This window comes from Echiichthys vipera (assembly GCF_963691815.1).
Source record: "Echiichthys vipera genome assembly, chromosome: 3".
NCBI lineage: Eukaryota > Metazoa > Chordata > Actinopteri > Perciformes > Trachinidae > Echiichthys > Echiichthys vipera.
Window position 1 is genome coordinate 20490133 of NC_139828.1, and position 21058 is coordinate 20511190.

At 40.4% G+C, this 21058-nt stretch overlaps 1 protein-coding gene across 3 annotated transcripts; it reads left to right on the forward strand.

The window, feature by feature from the left end:
• The first annotated feature begins 6233 nt into the window (after nt 1-6233).
• Nucleotides 6234-16876, forward strand: lhx9 (LIM homeobox 9). 3 transcript variants are annotated; one of them, XM_083940321.1, is made up of 5 exons: nt 6234-6826; nt 7804-8006; nt 9180-9538; nt 12876-13078; nt 16264-16876. In XM_083940321.1, the coding sequence occupies exons 1-5, from the start codon at nt 6647-6649 to the stop codon at nt 16318-16320; spliced, it is 1002 nt and encodes a 333-aa protein (XP_083796447.1). In that variant the 5' UTR covers nt 6234-6646; the 3' UTR covers nt 16321-16876. The 3 variants fall into 3 exon arrangements, with proteins under 3 accessions (XP_083796447.1, XP_083796445.1, XP_083796446.1); XM_083940319.1 differs by lacking the exon at nt 16264-16876 and adding an exon at nt 13693-14399; XM_083940320.1 differs by lacking the exon at nt 16264-16876 and adding an exon at nt 13693-14399 and having other exon boundaries at nt 9183-9538.
• The last annotated feature ends 4182 nt before the right edge of the window (nt 16877-21058 follow it).

A 21058-nucleotide genomic window follows, 5' to 3' on the forward strand; every position in this document is an offset into this window, starting at 1 on the left:
GTAACAACATATACAAGCATCACCTAGACACGTGTGAAAATCCGCTTTGCCCCATAAGGTTATATAGCAGTAAAGAACATCCGTCTATTATGTTTCCATGTCCTTTCTAGTGTGGCCAGATATGGACTAATATGCGCACCATTCCCCAGGAGGATACTCGGTCCCCAGAGGAGATGGTGGGGGTGGTGGTGGTGTGCGGTTGGAGCTGTTCTGGAGGCAGGGAGGGGAGGCAGGCAGCAGTTGGTGTGCAGAGAGCAGAGGCTCAGGCTGGCTAGTTAAGAGCTTCTCTCTCCTATCCTCCATCTGCCAGGGACCGGGGTTGTGATTTGAGCTCCAGCAGAGCAGAGCAGGGAGGCGATCGAAGGAGGGGTGGAGGGAGGTAGGGGAAGGGGTGTGTGGGGGTGGTGATGGTTCTGGTGATAGGTAGTGAGGGGGTGAAGAAGGGGGGGGGGGGGGGGGGGTTGGTTGGAAGAGACAGAAAAGAGAAAGTGGAAGAGTTGGAGGGAGGAGAGGGGAAAAAGTGAGGGAGAAAGATGTGGAGAGGGAAAATAATGGATTGAGACACCTCGAAAAATCTATTTATAGGCTTATTCGTGTCTATGATTCTTCTTCTAAATCTCCATTAGACATCTTAATCCGAGGTATCAGCTATAAAAACAGATCTTTGGAAATATTTCACCCATGTGTATTTTGATATTTCCTTTCCTTCAATAATTTTGAAGTCATGTCCGCTGTGTGTTTGTAAATATTTCCAGGATGTCTCACCATCATCACCGACCCACCCACCCACCCTGACTCATGTGACTGGGATACAGCTTTACAGTGCTTCACTCCTCCCTCTGTCCCTCCTCCTCCTCCTCCTCCTCCTCCTCAAACCCCGCTCTCCTCGCCCTTCTCCAGTCCTCGCCTTCATTCTGTCAGTGTTTAGCCTGTGGTTCCCTGCACCACAGCGGATCCTGGGAGAGCCTTCCCCACCTCCTCCTTCCTCTCCTTCATTGCCTCCTCGTCTCCTCCGCTCATTTTCTGGCCATGCTTTGGGGGTGACTTGAGACCTCCTCTCCACGAGACGTGAGTGTCACTTGAGGTGACCCAGAAATGATGACTCCAGATGAACCCTTGATGTGTGGTAATCTAACCACCATGCCCAAGGAGCCAGGCAACCATGGAGGCAGGCATACATCCCTGGTCGATGCTGTATCTGTGGTCTCACTGTTGAACCAAGCACACTGCAGAGCCTGTCTGGGTATCATGCTCAGGGAGCGCTGTGTGCACGGTATGTGTAGCGGTACACAGTGAAATGGATCTCAGTGCCACTGCATTATTGATGAGATACATTGTGATGTCAGCCCAGGCGGAAGAAGCTAAGCAAAATAACTGTTAGTAGTATGGTGTCATTTATGCAAGGAGTACAGAGGCGTAATTAATTGTTATAACCCCTGCTCTCACTGGAGCTGAGAGCGTTTGCAAAATACATACCCTCTGTTCACTTGTTGTCAATTGAAATCAGTCCATTATACCTCAATGTGTTTTCTTAAATGGCCAGTGTGAGCAGGTTAGGGCACGCTGACTTCTGGATGACCTGTCTGTCATGTTGACAGTAAATATAAATTTTAGATGGAAGGACCATGCACTTTAAACTATTATACCCTCTATTATCAATGTTATTATTATTTAATTGCTTGTTGTCATATTGTTTAGCCTGTCAGGTGAATAATTATCAAATAATGCACAAGGAAATACAATGGGACATTACTATATATAATCATGTAATGCAAGTATTGATTTTTGAATTAAAAATATATGGTCTAATTAGCAGTCTGGCACAATCAAACAATGTTCAAAGCATAAACAATATCAATATTTACTACTTACCTGACATGAACATTTCTTTATTAGATGTTGCGACATGAGGCCTAATGTGTGTTGAATGGTTCCTGGCTAAATACTCTCAGTAATACACTGACCAAATATGGAGTTTGTCAGCTGGATTCTTCAGGTGAGACAGACGGAGAGACATGCATCACAGTTAAGAGGAAACGAAAGAGAATTATTTTTAATAGACCCACTGTTGCTATTTGGGAGGGACTATTTCAATATAACCAGTGCAAAAGCTAGACCCGATGTTAGGCGTGTGAAAAAGAAATCGCCTTTGATTTTACTCTTAAAGCTTTTATTAAAACGTCTGTACTGTTTTGACGTGGGAAAAAAAATAGGCCTAGATAACAATTTGCCTACCACTGCTTGGATTGGATTAGTATCACTCCACGTACCTTTATTTAGAAAATGCTTTCAAATTGGTATTAATATGAGCCCTTTGCTGTGCTCCATGTTTTACATTGATTGATCTAGTTAGGTTATAGATCTAATTATGTATTCACACACATTAGAGCTGTGCTTATTTCACTTGATTCCCATACACAGAATGAATTCGTATGGGATAAAGAGCTGTGTGCTTGAACCCATGTGTAACTTTTTTGTTTGCAAAATGCGGTTAACTATTTTGGGGGGTTACAATAAAACTTTAGGATCTGAATTCATATAATATCGTTATAAAAAAACAACATGTCTTTTGAGGGGAAATAACAACCTAAATCTTTATGTGTATAATAGTACCCTGGTTGTTTGGCATGTAGCGATCACCGATTCCAGTTTGTGTAGTTTATATTTTAATTTACGACTACATCACATATTCTGACCTACATGCTGAGTACAGGCCGTTGGCTCATGGTTTCCCATTTTCTGTGCGTTCACTGTGTGCTGTGCTGTGCTGGGGGGCTGCCTGCCTGCATACGGTAGAGAAATATTTAAATGACTTGTGGTTTAATTGACGCTCGAACTAGAACTGTAAGCTCAAAAACGAGGAACAGCCCCCCATCTACCGGCAGCGTCTCCTCTTGTCTCCTCTGCACACTGCGCAGTCCGGAGCTCCTCAGCCTGCACGCTGCACAGGGACCTCTCACACACAGCACAGCCTCAGGTAAGACTCATTTTCTATGTGTCTACTTAGGGAAATAATAGGCCTAATGCAAGGTAGGCTTTTATTAAAAAGCCTGTGAATCAATGCGCGACAGATCTGTGGCACTATAAACACAGTTGACATGCGTAACATTGTGCGGCATAGCCAGGGATGTGGTGGAAGGTAAGCCCATCTCAACATTATGGCTATATTTTTATTTACAGAATATTGTAAACAAATCTTTTTACCTTGAATATTAATTATGTAAATATAACCAACACGAGTGGTATCAAAATTATACAAGCTGAACGAAAGGGGGAATTATAAAAAGAAGCGTTTCTTAAAATATAGGTAATGTAAGTAATTTTGTTTGTATTCTTGGCTGAGATTTGAGGTTTTATTTGTCTTTATTTATAGGAGAAAGGTCACCGATCCACTGAGCTGGCATGTGTTAACACGCCATTTTGAACATGTTAACACTGTTTTAATTTATTTATTTTGAAAAAGCGTCAAAGGTTTGAAATGGAGCTCAGCACAGTGCACGAATAAGGAGAGATTATTACGTGTTTTTAAAGCTTTGATTTGGTCAAACAAGATCACAGATCTTAAAATTAGGACAAATCATTCTCAGTGGCTAAGCGAGAAATGACACAGAACCGCCCAGATTAATTTCCTTCAATTTATTTAAAGCCAGTAATGAAATATGACGTCTAACATATAGGCTGCATAACTGGGTGGCTCAATGAATGGGATATGTTGAGAAAACGTTTCAAAGAGAAATTGTTATTTTAGAATCAAGTAGGCCTAAATATTGTCACATTTCTTTTTCCTTTTTCTTTTTTTTTGTAAAAAGCGTTATTTCTCGAATTGGCTTTAGTTTCCTCTGCAGACTTTTTCTCCAAATGAGTTGACCCACCATGAACTGAACTTTTTTTACGAAAATGAACGGGTCACTAGTGTATATTTACTATCCTAATTAAATACAAAGAATAGGAAAACGAAACAAAACAAAACGACAACACAATAGACGTTATTCCCTCAGCCCCTTGGTGTTCACTGACAAATTGTTCAACCCTCTTCAGTCAAATGAAATGTCACTGCTGGAGGCAACGGGTCAAAATTGTGCTCTTTACCGACATTAACGATATGATGTCTTAATAAAAACAAAAGTCATACGAGCGCACATGCTGTGTTTATCATTTACAGTGGGATTAAGTCCACATTTTGAAATTAGAAGTCGCCTTTTTTATTTCCAGAGAGAGAGAGAAAAAAAACTGCAGTCAGATTAAATATCACACAGAGCTGAGTTGATCGGTCCTCTCGGGGTGTCTTTGTCCAGGTGAAATGAAATCCGTGTGTCCTTTTTGAGTCTCTTTTTCACCGCTCTGTGGCCGGTGCTGCTGGGACACACTGACTGAGCGCAAATTAACGGTATGCTTTTGCAGAACAGCTGCAGGTCCAGCCCGTCCAGGAGGGTCCAAGGCTTGTCTTATAGCGCTGTTATCAAGGGGCCTCCAATTAAAGCCAACACAACTTCGTGGTGGTGGGATGGGGTGGGAATGGATGGGAGTGAGGGAGGGAGGGAGGGAGGAGGGAGGAAGGGAGAGAGAGAGAGAGGAGGGGGTGCACATGATAATGTAACACGTCTTGAGATGAAGCATCCACACCTGCAAACCCCCCTGAGCCTCAGTAAATCTATTAATGGGACCGAAGCCGAGTCACACACACACACACACACACACACACACACACACACACACACACACACACACACACACACAAACAGAGAATCACCCGGTGTGTCTATTGTTTTATGGCAAAATCTTCAGCCATCAACCTTTAAGAGACCAGAACTCGTTTTCCGGGTTTTAGCTGTAAAGACCCGTGTTGGTTTAGTCCAATACGGACCTTGAGCTGCCTCATTCTGGTTTGTTGTCCGCAGATATTTGGCCTGCACGTTGGACAGACATTCAGTCGTGTTTGCGTAAAAACAGTTTCCACACCCTTTAAACCTTATCTTTATCTCCACAGCCACATCCATGCATGGATTATTTAAAGTGACTGTGCTAAGAAACGTGGGATTTCTGTAAATATCCAATAACTATTGAGAATTTCCCTCTTCTTCTTTTTTTGTTTTATTTGATTCTTTATTTCGTATCGCTGCTTTTTGAATATTAAAGTATTAATTAATTGTGTTTATAGTTGCAATTCTGTTTCTGTTTTCATCAAATCAACTCTCCTGCAGGTAAACAAGAGTATCAAATACAGTCCATGTTAATGAACGTTCAGCTGTTTAAATGAGCGTTTAATGGAGAGAAATTGATCTTGTACTATATAGTTGGGCCTCTAAATATATCTATATTTAATATATATAATATAATATAAAAATAAAGAGTTATACTCGTCGCTTCATCAATGAAATAATCTAAAGGTATAAAGATAAAGAGGAAAAAGCTGGCATTTGTTATTACAATATGGTATTTTCCAATCTCATCCATATGTGTTTTTAAATCAGTCCTTGCCTTTCAACTTGTTTAATAATCTGTCCCCGCCCTCTAGCCCATCACTGATCACTGCCCCGCCCCAAACAATACATGTATACCACACACGCGCGCGCGCACGCACGCACACACACACACACACACACACACACACACACACACACACACACACACACAATGTTTTTTGGGGGGACAACATAAATAAATAAACGAATGAAAACCCTAAACTGTGAAGTTTTACCAATATTTACGCGAACTAACATTCAGCAAAAGTCAGGTATGAGAATCAGTTTTCCATATTTCTGAGCCGTTTAATAAAACTCCAAACTTATACTACACAGATGCGTTATCATGCATACTGTTTAAGACATATATATATGTATATATATATAATTATTTTTTTACACTCAAATTACTCTAAGCCATTTCAGTTTAATGCAACTTCTGAGTACACTCCAGTGTCCTCTCCTGTAAATGGGGGAATAAAAGTAATGAAAATGTCAATACCATAAAGTAGCAGTCCTTCGCGCAGCCAGAATCGGGAGTTTTTGAGGGAAGAGTGACAGCTCTTTGTTGGTGAATAGAAATCAGCGGCGAGGGAGAGAGAGGGAGAGAGAGGGAGAGACAACAGAGTGAGAGGAGAGAGAGAGAGAAGGAGAGGGGGGAACTCCTCCCACCAAATTATTCAGACTGGGCAGGCTTTGCTCTCTTCACAAATAGGACACGGTTCTCAAATCCAGGCAGTCCCAACCTGACCTCCAAGCACCAAGGAACCCCTGACTGGGAAATCTGGAGAAAGAAATCACCAGAAAGAAACAACAAAAAACTTTGTGTCATTATTTTGGCGAGTGTTCACACTGTAGCCCCCCTTCCCCTCCTCCTCCCTCCCCACCACCACCACTTCCACACCGGTTTGGTCGCGTCATTTGGACTATACATTTTTTTTCTGGAGGAGAGACATTCGCGGGAAGAAGGGAAAAAGCTGGTGCACCACCACCGGTGACTCCTCCCGTCCCACCCATGTTGTAGTTTTCTTCGTTCTTCTTTTCTTCCAGTTGCCTTTTTGCACTGTGGCGAGGAGGTGATCTGAATCTCTGGGGTGTGTTGTTGTTCTTGTGTGCCTCTCTCAGAGCCTCAGAGCCCATTTGGATGCGCTGAGAGAGCGGGGCGCAGCGCTGCGGTACAGTTTATGGAAGTTGTGAGCTGCAAGACAGAGGCAGGCAGTTGCAAGTTGCGTCCAGGACCGGGAACCATGCTTTTCCACGGGATCTCCGGGGATCACATCCAAGGGATCATGGAAGAGATGGAGAGAAGGTCGAAAACGGAGTCGCGCCTGGCGAAGGGCATGCAGCTCAACGGGAGAGAGTCGGTAAGAGCCTGGTCGACCCGTGTTTAGATTCAGTTAAAACTCGTTTTAACGACGACCGTGGCACCGTTAACGTGCCAGGGAGTGTGAAGTTGTTTTTGGGGTAAGTAGGAAACCAGTGAGGAGGATTTATCAGTTTTTTTTTGTGTTGAATTATGGACAAATGTGTTTTTTTTTAAATATATATATAGGGCATAGTAGTTTATAATGTGGAATTTGTTATCAAAAATGAACTCTCTTGGATAGCGAATTACGTAATGATGGTTAAAATGTCCTATTATTTCAATTGTTTCTCAATTATCTGCACAAAATAATTTCTAAAATCATAAATTGGCTGCAACTTGACATGCAGTAGTCTCTAAATATATTTGAAAACACTTTTCAGTAGAACAGCAATATTTAATTTTCTGTGGTCACATTTAGCTTTTTTTAAATTCTGGTAATTATACTTCAACAAATAACTTGACATGCTGAATTATAATTATCGTCAAATTGACTTTTATTCTCTAAACTGGAAAATATATAGTGCATTTAATGCTTCATTTTTGGAACATACTTCTATTTAATATTTTAACAGCCTAAATATTTCTCACCAAAACAATTGCAGCGAATGTGTTATTTGCTTTTATTTTAATGTATTCGAATAATATAGAGCTTAAACTAATAAAATATAAGGTGAGTACACAGGCGCATTACACTCTGCTAGATATCCAGTTAAACGCAGTTGTTTTCCATTGATGGTGTTCATTTCTTCATGGGGGCCTGCGAACACACTGATCCTGCATTTGTTTTTAACAGCGTGTTTAAAGTGCTCTACAAAAGGCCTTTATCTGTGCCTACTTGGTTAATTTAATGTCCAGGAAAGTAAAGGCCTGTTGTTTCGGGTTTTGAATGATATATGTTGCATAACATTTCTCCATCGGTCTCCTGAAGGAAGTAGATGCCATGAGCTTTCTCCTCTCTCTCTCTCTCTGACTCAGACCATGCCTTCTATGAGCCCGGAGAAGCCTGCTCTGTGCGCCGGCTGTGGCGGCAAGATTTCGGATAGATACTACCTCCTGGCCGTGGACAAACAGTGGCACCTGCGGTGTCTCAAATGCTGTGAATGTAAACTAGCGCTGGAGTCGGAGCTAACGTGTTTTGCCAAGGATGGGAGTATCTATTGCAAGGAGGATTACTACAGGTAAGAAAAATGAAGGTTACACACTTTAGGAATGATTGAGGGTCTCTGTCTCTCTGTCACGCACGCGCGTACACCCACACAAAGCTGTTGGCCTCACAGGATCTTTTAAAGAAAAAAATATTTGTTTTTGTTCTTTGGGAGGTGGAATATTGTACAGCCACTATTATTACCCCTGATTCAACAGGCTCCGACTATTCATCTGTAATTACGTTGAATCCTGTTGAACCAATTAGGCCTCATTGTTGTCTGCATAGAATCATAACAGTCTCCCAGGGACCCCGCATGCTGTTAATTGTGAATAAGTTATTATAGGACATTTTTACTCGTATTCGTTTGTGGCTCAGATGTAATACTTCCCATGGCTCCGAGTGTATTGTAAACTGCATTAGCTTGTATGACTCAGCTTGCCAGGAACAAAAGAGCACATCGTTGTACATTTGTATCGTGTTTGTTAAAAAGTAATGGTTATCGGTTTTATACAGCTACGGTGGCCTAACATGCCCGAGAATGGAAAATAACCAGTTACAATTCAGTTATGAGTGTCCCGTGTTTAACATGTAGCCTATTCACCCAGTCATGCACAGGTCTGAATGTGATTTATAATGCACTATAAGGAAGAGAAGAGATGCTGTTAAATGCCCAAATGTGTTAGCGTCTCACCATTTTAGTTCCGCCTTTGAACTACCTGTAGCCCTTTGTGTCAAATGTCACTGCCAAGAGGTTAGCACGAGTACGGTTTATAAATGAGTTAAGACTGAATTTTTACTTATATTTTTGTTTTTCCCCCCAGAGCAAAAACAATGTAGCCTATCGTTCAGCCGGCACTCAGTTGTGGGCCAGCTGTAGCTCAGAATGTAAACTCAGTCTGTAGGCCTGTTATTGCCATGTACACTAAAGCTGTGTCAGATCACCTATAGTCACACACACACACACACACACACACACACACACACACACACACACACACACACACACACACACACACACACACACACACACATAAACACACACACACACACACACACACACACACACACTTTGACACTGAAATGCACGATGAAAAAACCTGTTAGCCTGTTAGCTTATTTTTGTTTTTATATTTCGGCGTGTGTCTTAGTGTTTGTCCCACTTGGTCTCTGTGTATGAGGAGTCTTGACGATTTGTCTGTTCCAGAAGGTTCTCCGTGCAGAGGTGCGCGCGCTGCCACCTCGGGATATCGGCCTCGGAGATGGTGATGCGGGCGCGCGACTCCGTGTACCACCTGAGCTGCTTCACGTGCACAACTTGCAACAAGACGCTGACCACGGGCGACCACTTCGGGATGAAGGACAGCCTGGTGTACTGCCGGCTGCACTTCGAGACTCTGGTGCAGGGACCGGACTACCACCAGCAGCTCAACTTCGCCGAGCTGGCGGCCAAGGGCGGCGGCCTCACCCTACCTTACTTCAACGGCACCGGGACGGCAACGAAGGGAAGGCCGCGCAAGAGGAAGAGCCCGGCCATGGGGATAGATATACCCAGCTACAACACAGGTGAGACGGCGTGCCGCTCAGAGCAGGTCATTTCAGAAAGTCAGGGACATACAGACATAGACATTAAAACGTCATTGCAAAGTTTTTCCGTTGTTAGATTTGGTGCAAACGTCAGCGTAGTCACCTTTAGTCCGCCCTATATTGTATGGACAGAACCAACAGACAGCAAAAACACAGCGAGCTTTTTGCCCAACTGCACTCTACACTAAGCTGTTCCTTATGTTGGTTAAATCCTTCTGGAGTCTCTGGACCATATACTTTGGGAGCCTTTAACTGCAGTGTGGTTTATGTATTCTTCACTAAAAATCTACATGGTCCTCGGACTTTGCTGACCAAAGTGTCGTCTATTAATTCAATTTGAGTGTTTTTAAATACGCGAGTAGAAATAATAAAATCCAATTAAAAGCACTCACAAATAAATAGATAAAAACACAAATAAATAAATAAAGTGAATACGAAATAAATGATTTGTTTCCATTACGCTTCTCTGTAGCAGCCATAGGTCTACCTTTACACGTCTGAGATGAAACACATCTCTCCTAAAGGCTATGTAGGTGAACACGGCCCGCGTGTTGCGGCGCCCGCAGCCCGTGGGGCTAATTGATCTGCAGCTTTTGTGTGCACGCGTCTTTAACGCACCGGTTTTGTGCTTTAATCGGCGGCGTGTTGCGCTGAGAATGATCGAATTTTGACTTGGCCGTCAATCTGCACATCGACTCCTCTAATTAGGACTAATTTAGGTCACACTAAAAATGTGTAGAATGACTGCTAATGATGGTCAATGTATAGTTTGGCACTGTTGCGTAAACATTTTTTTTTTTTTGCAAAAATCACTGCTTTACATGTCTTTTGTTGGGGAAAAAGCGGAGTCTCGGTGAACATTAAGCTACTGTTAAATGTAGGTTTCATCTAAAATCGTGCATTGAATCGGTGAATGTTACAGCCCGACCCCCTCACCCCCCTGCAGCGTCCCCATTTTGTTGTCGCTTTCTGCGAATTAGTGTGCGGTTGAGAAAGTTTGTCATTGTGCGCCAAGTTCCCTCTGTTCCTGCTGAATGGAGAGGAATAAGGGTAATCTGCGCGTTAATTGTTCTCCGTTAATTGAAGGTGACGTTGGAATCCCTGGCCTCCTGTGCGGCGGTCAGCACAGTTCTCAGGGACACAGCAGCGCCGTGCGGAGGGGCCTGCTGCAGGGAGAGGCTCTAAACACAACACTGTACAGTCAGCGCTCCGGTTCAGGGGCCGCTGGGTTGTTGTTCGCAATTCCAAGAGATTATGCAAATCCTAAAATTCTCATGGATGCCTTAATCGGAAAATAACTATTGTAGCACCCCCACCCCCCTTTAATAGCAGGATATACCTTCTACACCAAAGCGTTAAAATACAAAATATAATGCAGCCAAAACTGGTCAAATGTAAAAGAAGAGAAAGGTATAAAATACAGATGTCCCTAGGAGCGCTTTATTAAGCGCAACAGACACATTAAAGGCCCCAGTGGGAATATTATTATTTTTTTCATTTGGGAAATTTAAATAGAAAACAATATTTTCTAATTTAAAAAAATAGCATATATTGGATTCTTTAAGCTTAAGAGACATGTCTTTTTTGTTTCGTTTTGGAAATCTTAAATATTATAATTACCTGAATGAATTTATGACCTTAACAGTCAAATTATGCCATACATTTCTTTTTTTAATATTTCTAATTTTTTTCCCAATAGAAAATAGGTTCAATTAGAGAACTACCGGAAGACTTTGTCTTGATATTTTGTCTTTTCTAAAGTACTCCTTCTCCTCCTTCTGTTATTCCTGTTAATGTATCGTTCTGCAGATCAGGAGACTCATATTCATGACAAAAAGGATGAGGTTTTGTTTCTGCTTTAGTGAGCACATTCATGTTTGTTTTCACCAGGGACAGGTGTGGGTCTACTGAGTATTCAACACCACTCTGTTACGTTTGGTCTTGTTTGGATGTAGAGACCCCTAGTGGGTAATATCTAGTGAAACACAATCCAGTGAAGGCTGGAGCAGGAGAACATAGATGTCAATGATTGTCATATTTATGGTGAGCGAAAGTGTCACGAGAAGAAGTCTCAAAAAATCACGCTGCAAAGCATAATATGATGCTAAACATTTAAAATCCCATGGTTTGATGAATCTATAATCTCCTTATCCAAACTGATTTAATTCAATAATTAATTTTTGAGAAAGTGTTTGGACTGCATTCAGATGATGAAATGTTAGCGTAAGTCATTTGATATTTTATCATCCACTGAGGGAAACTACTGGTCAGCATTTCGGGTACATGGAGACAAGAAAATCAATACAACCCACTGTATAATTTAAAAAGCCTATGCTGGCTAGATTTCCTCTCCGTAGGAGACAGGTTCCTATAAGATCTGTTCTTAAGTAAATACTAGATTATATATATATATATATATATATATATATATATATATATATATATATATATATATAAAACATAAAAAAAGATAAAAATCATTAATCATTAATTGTGTTTTGCTGTATATTTTGGTTGCAGTCATAAAATGTTCAACATTCAGTCACATGGTGATTTAACCTTCAAGTATTTGTTTGGCTTTGGAAGTTTCTCTGTCGCAACAGTCTAGATTTACGCAAACCATTTTATTTGTGATACAGTATGATAGTGAAATAAAGGGCTTTTGATAGTTTGTTCTTATTGCACTGTTTAACCACACAGGAATTTAATTTAGTGGATCCGTTTTTGCATTTCACCGTCTTTTAAGTATTTTACACACACAATAGTAAGCTATTGACAAATGAGCCCCATTAGGCCTATTAGTCTTAGCAAACACAAGTAGAAATAATTCAGCCCTGTCTCACTGTATGGTTATAATACATCATGTTGTTGTTGTTTTAAAAAAATCTAATATCAGACTATTTAAAAATCATCACACCTTCCACTGCATGGCAATACACTTCAGTTTAATCAATTTAATGAGCTTCTTGACCGTCAATTATACACATATTCTCATTGTTTGTTACAAAACTTTCATTATTTATCATGATAGATCAATGGAAAATGCCTTAATCTAATACGCTTAATTGTATATTTTCTTTCCCTGCAAGTCCGGACCATTTAACAAGATATTAAATTTAATATTGAGCCTTAAAACTTGTGTAGTAATTCATTAGTGACCATTGCAAATAATCAGATTTTAGCAGTTTTCTGATAGAGTGATCATTTATTATCTGTCAGTTGGGACTGACGCATATTCAGACGCGAATGACTGGTTTAAGAAAACTAAATGCACATTTAGATCCAACCCTCTATGCTCTGCTCTTTGCCCTCTCAGGCTGTAATGAGAACGACACCGATCACTTGGACCGGGACCAGCAGGCCTACGCTCCAACACAGAAGACCAAACGCATGCGGACCTCTTTCAAGCACCATCAGCTGAGGACAATGAAATCCTACTTTGCCATCAACCACAACCCAGATGCCAAGGACTTAAAGCAACTGGCCCAGAAAACAGGCCTCACTAAGAGAGTTCTACAGGTAAGCAGAAAGCCATTCTTCTTACTGATCTGATCACCCCATATCTGTGTCTGCACCCCACTCCTTCTCCATGTCCCTCTCATTTCACACTGATATTATCATTGAAACCATCTTTTGATTTTGTTTGTTTGGTTGGCCCATTTAGTCATTAGATGTATATCCTGGGGTTTTATCAGAAATCTTCTAGATTCTTAAATGTTAGTATTTGGGGAATAAAGGAGAAAAGTCGTTCATAAGCATAGAGACTTAATTGTAAAACTGCAGCTGATATTATTAATAATGAGAGTGCACATGTTCTTTTTTGTCTGTGGAACAGAAAAGGGTTTAATTCATCTCTCACAGATAAGCGATTTAAAAGGATAGGATTTGTTTTGATTTGCTTTTAAAATCCACTTTCTTGTATTCAGTGTTCAGGAGCCAACTGGTTCATTGTTATCTGACTGCCCCTCAAGCTCAAAATAATGTATGAAAATATATGAGGAAAGAACAAGTTGATACAGTCATAGCTGTGATAATTTGATATGTAAACTACTGTACAAATGATTTGATACTTTCTTTAAAAAAAAAAAATCTTAAACACAAAAAGTAAAAGCCACATTGGGATTGGTTTGCAGGTTTGGTTCCAAAACGCAAGAGCCAAATTCAGAAGGAACGTTTTGCGACAGGAGAATGGAGGTGTTGATAAGGCTGATGGCACCTCACTCCCTCCACCCTCATCTGACAGTGGGGCCCTGACCCCCCCCTCCAGCGCGGCCACACTAACAGACCTGACAAACCCCTCTATCACTGTAGTGACCTCCGTCACCTCTAGTTTGGACAGCCATGATTCGGGGAGCCCTTCGCAAACTACCTTGACAAACCTTTTCTAACAAGATATCCCTAGCAGACTGTTTTTTTTTTTTTAATCTGATTTTTTTTTGTTCATTTTATTTTATTTTATTTTATTTCCTCAACATTTTTATTCTTTTAAGTGACACCTTTAAATCTACCAGAGACGGCTCCTTGGAACAGAAAGTGCTGTACTGTGTACACAAACAAGAACAACAAGAGCAAGAACAGCAGCGACCACATTAAAACACAAGGAAATCACTTTAATGTGTAGCATTTGAAACCGCATGGCAGCCGTGTCTGTCGTTGACTTACAGTATGCCGAGATTGATTTTTGGCTGGACACTCTTGACGTTGAACTCATTAGAAAATCGTCATGGATCCCACAATTCATCGGAAAAAAATAACTAAACTTGAAGCTTGTCTGGAAAACTAGATTTTCACTTGATTTGACTTGATTTGTACATTTGTATTGAATTATGATAAAAACAAGCCCTTCCTAATTTATGGTTAATTGGTAAATCTTAAAATAATATGAATATTTTGCCCTCGGAAACCTGTATATGTATGCACTGTGTTCGCACTATCCAATTTAAAGATTTTTTTTTTTCTGTTTTGGAATAATTTGGGAAATAACCTCGTAGAATGTTCTGTATATGGGTAACTCCAGAAAACAGGCTTTAATTATGTCCGAATGTTTCGGTCTTTAAGACTGAGTTGGATGGAATCAGACATTGAGATATCTCACAGAGCTACATGTAAAATGTCTAAATTGCAATATAAGCACCTAACCATCGCAGCTTATATGGCAGGTAGATGCTGAAACCACATACTTTTTTTTGTCTTGATTCACAAATCTACTGTGATAAAGAGAAACAACCACAATCTGTACAGTGGTAACTGTTCAACATGTAATGCAGTCACATTGATAAGAAATGGTCTGGCCACTAGAAATCAGCAGGAGAAATTTGGATCGGAGAACAGTTTATGCACGCTGTTGCAATCGATTGTTTTCACGACAGAGCACTTTTTCATATTTGTTGGCCTCACAGATTAACCGTAGTCAAATGGATACATCCATAGATCCACAGCTAAACTCAGTTGCACAGTGACAATATACTGCCCAGTGAAAAGTGCATTATTGTTTTTATCATGTTGCTCAGGGTAACGATGTGATTTTAAAAAAGGGAAAAGGAGCATGAGTGAGAAAATAAGGGGTCGCGACGTTTGCAGGCTAGATTTGTAGAGCTGACATGAACAGTCAAATGACCTCAGATAGGCGGAGTCGTAAGAGGCAGCCAGTGGGAAATCATTGTCCGTGTGTTCTCCTTTTTGGCCATATTTTTACTTTCTTTAATGACACTTGCCACTGAACAGACCAAAAACATGTTTCTTCTGGCTGAAAAGAGAGAAAAGAAAGACAGAGCAAATCTTCACATTTCAATGTGAGCGTCACAATTTGTTCTATTGTAGAACAAAGTGGTACTCTAGATCTACTTAATGAAGTAGATGCCTAACTCAGTTCTACTATGTGCCTTATGCTATAACTTGGGAGAAAGTTTGTGAAATTCAGGATATATGTGTTCTTTGTTAACTGATTCACATCCTTTTGACGCCTCACTAGTTTTGTACTGTTTTGCATCTTATTTCCGGAGATCTTTTTATGGTGTATCCTGTTAAAAAGGGGGCAGCGATGTCATAGAAAGCATTTGTGCACTCTTTCAGATATAGTTGGGTAATCCAAGAACCTTATATATTGATCTTCGTGTTAATAGTTGAGTACAGTAAGTGTTCTATCAAGATTGTCCATGTTTCCCTGTTTCTTGATAAAGATGGTGTATAGAAACTATTTCCCCTTAAATATTTATGGACCAAACGGTTGTTATATATCTTATTAAATTTGTGTGAATAAAAATACTTTGCTTTAAATGGGTTTTATTTTTCATTACACTTGCCATTTTTTGTGTTCTATCTTGAATACAATTTTCGTTTTATCACATCAACAAATGAAAAAGCATTCAGTTATTAATGACCAGTTGAACGTCCTCATTTTTTACTTCCATTTTTAATTTCTATTTCCTATTTTATGATGTTTATGGTTTTTAACGTAATGCCCCATGGATTTGCATCTAAACCCTGCAGTCAAAAATATGCAATTGCTTTTTAATGCATGAACATGGCTTTAAAATTTAAATCAAAGGAATGCTGCAAAGCATAGATTGATATCTATATACATATATAGTATACATTTATGCATAACATATTGGTAAACCTAAAATGAAGTAAGAGTAAATGCAGACCTCGTAAAGCCAGGTTGCTCTGTAGTTAATATATTCTTACTCTATTATTTCTTTCAGGGAGAACAAATCTTGGGGCATTACAGCCATACATCCCGACGTTTGAAAATTCCCTAAAGTATTAACAGAAGGGGAAATCTTTGATGGGAATTCCTCACCATTGAAGACAAAGACAATATTAGGATAAGATTATAGCATATTGAGAACAAATAAGCAACCAACATAAAACCTGTTTTAGTAGCAAATGTACAACAGATGATTTTTTAAACAAAAGTTTGTCCTGATTGTTTGAATCCATCACCGGAGGAGACCCCACAATGTATGATATTTATGACATCAATGTGGAAACAAAAATCTGTCTGTATTGGAATGGTAAATGCACAAAAATAGTGATAAAATGTATTAAAAAAAATAATCACAGAAAGACACAGGATGTGATTAAAAGACAGCATCCAACACAACCACAGTGTGAAACAGAGATGCTATGGATGTTATTGGTACACACATACAAACACACATAAACACACACAAACACACACACACCCTGTAAGCATAATAAATACATTTCCACAATCTTTGTTCTCAACACACACACACACACACACACACACACACACACACACACACACACACACACACACACACACACACACACACACACACACACACACACACACACACACACACACACACACACACACACACACACACACACACACACACACACACATACGCAAATGCACACACGCTGCTGCCTCCATGTACCCCGCCCAAGAATCAGCTTGCTAAATAGAAGTTTTCTTTTGTCACAAGTGTCATTTCGTAAACACATGGCCTCCTTGAAACTCGGCAGCAGGATGCCCATCAAATGTGATGAGTGTATGAAGAGGACTGCAGAGCTGGAGCTTTGCCATCTGGCTGTACCGAGGGAAGGAAGTGAAAAAACAAAGCAGATAAAGAAGAGATTCTCATTTTGCATGCGCCTCATCATCTTGTTACCATTTTAGATGTATGAGATGTATATTATTTCCTTTGATTCATTGTATGATTCATTGTCAGCTGCAAAAATAAAGCATATGAAAAGGATGTCCCTGATGCCCATATAGTACCTCACAGTGGATTATTATTATTAGATTATATTAAATATGCCATTTTTAAAAAAAGAACTTAAACAATTATTTTCAGTTCCATGTCACTCAAACTATATATTAAAAAAAGTTAATAAAAAGTATAATCACACATTTGCACACATATGTTTTTGTTATAAAGGGAAAAAACAATCAAGCAAAATAGACCAGTCAAAGTAAAACAGTAAAAAATGGACAACATGAAATACGAACTATAGATGATTGCTTCAGTTAGTTTATTGCAGCCTCATTACTTAGTGTGAATGCTGCATATGTAATGTAAAGAAGGGGTGTTGTGGAAAGAGAAAAAAAATAGAAAGAAAGATGATGGAGAGAGACTGAAGCCACATGGGGACCAGTAAACAGGCTGGTGTTGAATTCCAACAATGTGGGAAACAGCAAACACTTCAGTCAGTCCAAGAGGAAACCTCAGTCACTGGGGTGCCTGTGCGCATGTGGCAGCAGGGTTGTGTTCCACAGGGTCTGATGGGAGGACGGTAGGCGGGTTGACACCACAGAGCTACAGGAAGCAGGGGCTGAAGCAGAAACACAAACAAACACAGCCAGCCCTGCTCACTTCTGGAGCTGCGAGATGAAAATTCTGGACAACGTCACGGCCCTGCATGTGTTGACAAGAATTTCAGGGATTTGCTGCTGGGCTGTTGGTGACTGGAATGAATCTTATCGGTTACATTTGTTTGCGTGTGTGTGTGTGTGTGTTTGCGTTTGTATGTGCGTGCGTGCGTGTGTGTGGTTTGTATAAGCATTGCCTCATCTGCCACCTTCTTGCCAATAGGATTGCCTCACCCTATTCCAGGTATGTTTATTATTTACCAAAATATTTTTAAATAAATGAAAAAAAATACATGATGTTCCCCCGTGACTATATTGCTTTTAATCATTTGCAAACCACATGTATCTTTGGTCTATTAACGTAATGTAAAAAAAAAAGAAAATCACGCTAATGTAGTGGGATAAATCTAATTTGAACTGCAACCTTTAGTGTGGCGTTAATCTCAATGTAAAAAGAAAAGTACAATGCTTCATGCAGAGACCTCAGCAGGTAAGAAAGGAGGGCTTCTGCCAACTGACATCCTCCTCCACCTCTCTTCTCTCCTCCCTCTGTTAAATGACAGCCTCTGTGTACTATGACAGTACAAAAACAATGCTGACAGTGCTTTCTGTCTTCTGTCATCCAAGCTGCTTGTTCATAAACTTCGGGTGACTCTGATATTTGTGACACTTAAAAAAAGAAGGAAAAAAATGATTCGAAATGCGCTACCATTCAAGCTCAAATACCCATGTAAAACTTGCACAATTAATTCACTGAGAGCTGTTTTGGAAAAGGTAAACCCACGTTTTTAGTATCAACAAGGACAAAGGCAATTTAACTTACAAAGGCTTCAGATAGTGCTCAGCGTGCGTGCCAGTCAATCAGGGTCAAATTTTACAAACCTTCTCAAACTTGTGACATTTACAACAGAGGCCTATAAATGTCAAATTAGAAACCAACTATAAGGACAAGCACTTTACTCTGCCTGTCATCACAAAATATAAATGGGAATCTCCAGTAGTATTGGGCTGTATGCTAGTTTTAATTTCCAGTATGATATGAATTTCTCATAACCAGCCATACTGGTGCATACCGGTAGTGCTGTAACTATTTTATGGGCAGCAAAATAGTTTTGTTTGCCACGAAGAGCACTACAGTCAGGGCAAATTGTTATTTTCATCAGTTAAAACTTTTCACACAACACCTAACCTAAAAAACTAACTCTCTTTAACAGGGTAAAAAATCATGGCACACAACAATTTGTGACACATAAATAACAATTGTACATTTCAAAAACTCACACTGCCGAACTGCTTGTTTTTTTATATTCTATGCACTCTGACGGTAGAAGAAGCCTCTTTAATAATGCCCAGTCATCCAATAAATAAGTAATACGTTCTGTGATATGTGAATCCGCCAGAGTCTTAAAAGATACTGTGATACAAATTTACATACTGCACTAATTTCCAGTGTTAATGAAATATTTTGACATCAGCTATCGCTCAGTGACAGCCATAGCCCATAAACCAAATCAACAATACAGTCAGTCATATCCTCTGGTGTCCAACATTTTGTAGGTATCAAAGCTATTCTCAGCATGTGAGAGGATGTAGATGCGGATATTTTCACGATAGTTACTGCGCAACACCTTTAATTCACACTACCTTTTACAGCTATTTGGAGAACAAGTTCCATACTGAGTGATTGGTAAACTCCAGAAAAGTGTGTCTGCAGGCACACAAACACACACACAAACACACAAACACACACACACACATGTACACTTACATGTACACATTCGCATACACGGTCACACAGACATTACCACACATTATACACACACAGTGACAGGCGACAGGGTTGAAACAAAGTATGGGATGATCACTGAGGCATAGGCCACTCCTGCAGTTTACATGTTGTTCTGATAGTGTTGTTTCTGTTGTCACTGCTAGTGTGTGTATGCATGTGTGTGTGTGTGATATTCTGCCAGTTCCGCCTCAGTTCCCTCCTCTCATTGCTAGGCGCCACTTTAACCTCACCCCACACACCAACCCAACCTGCTAACAGAAACACACACCGGCACTGGGACACACACTAACACCAACGCACACAGGCAGATGTCAGAGGGGCGACGATGTGAATGAGACACAGCTAAACTGTGATGTGTGTGTGTGTGTGTGTGTGTGTGTGTGTGTGTGTGTGTGTGTGTGTGTGTGTGTGTGTGTGGGTGTGTGTGTGTATTTGCCGTGTGAGATTGAGGCCTGCCCCGCTGGTTGATGCAAAGCAGGTGGAGAGATCCTCTATGCTGGGTGTTTGCCAAGAGAAGAAACACACTAACATATACACATGCAAGTACACACAACACACAACAACACACAACACAGACACACAGACACACAAAAACCGTCATTGAAAAACAGATTTAAGACAGAAATAATATGCCAGTTTTGTCCTTCACGTTATCAGACCATCTCTCCTGTGCCTCATTTGTGTGTTGCTCTCCACACACACTGTAAATCCTTTATTGCGTTGTTGTGCTGTTATTCTATATTTACAGGTATTTGTTATGTGATGGCTCACATCTAGACAACCTTGAAAATGCTGTGATCAAGGCTGATAACTACGGGTTGCAATTGCACTTTGAAGACAAAACAACATTAATTAGCGTTTAAAATGGAAATGCAGACGTCACATGCACGCTGCCTCTAAGTTCGCCCGGATATATGAAGAGAGAGACAACATTTCATACATATTTCCATCTGTAATTCCCTTCTCTTTTCCTCTGATAGCTGTGCTCTGTGAGGTACATAAACAGGAAGCTCATCTACATTGATACGGCATGTTTCAGAGTGTGACAGGTCATCTTTGTACTGGTGGAGTGTAACCTCTCAGTTCTCGCTAAACCTTCAGGATGAACGCAGCTCCTCTCCCCTCCATCTGCTGGTCTCTATGAAGTCTGCACCGGATCACAGGAGCTTTGACTGCAGCTTCTGTCTCTACCACATTGCAGTCATACCTAACCCCTGAGCCAGATCAACAACACAGAGGGAAATAAAAAAGACATGAGTGAAAACATCAACATTTTTTTCTTTCTTTTTAAGTATTTAAAATGTGCTTTCAGCCCCTGGGTGCAAAATCTCTGCATGTTCACAATGAAGAACCCAGGTACGGCACT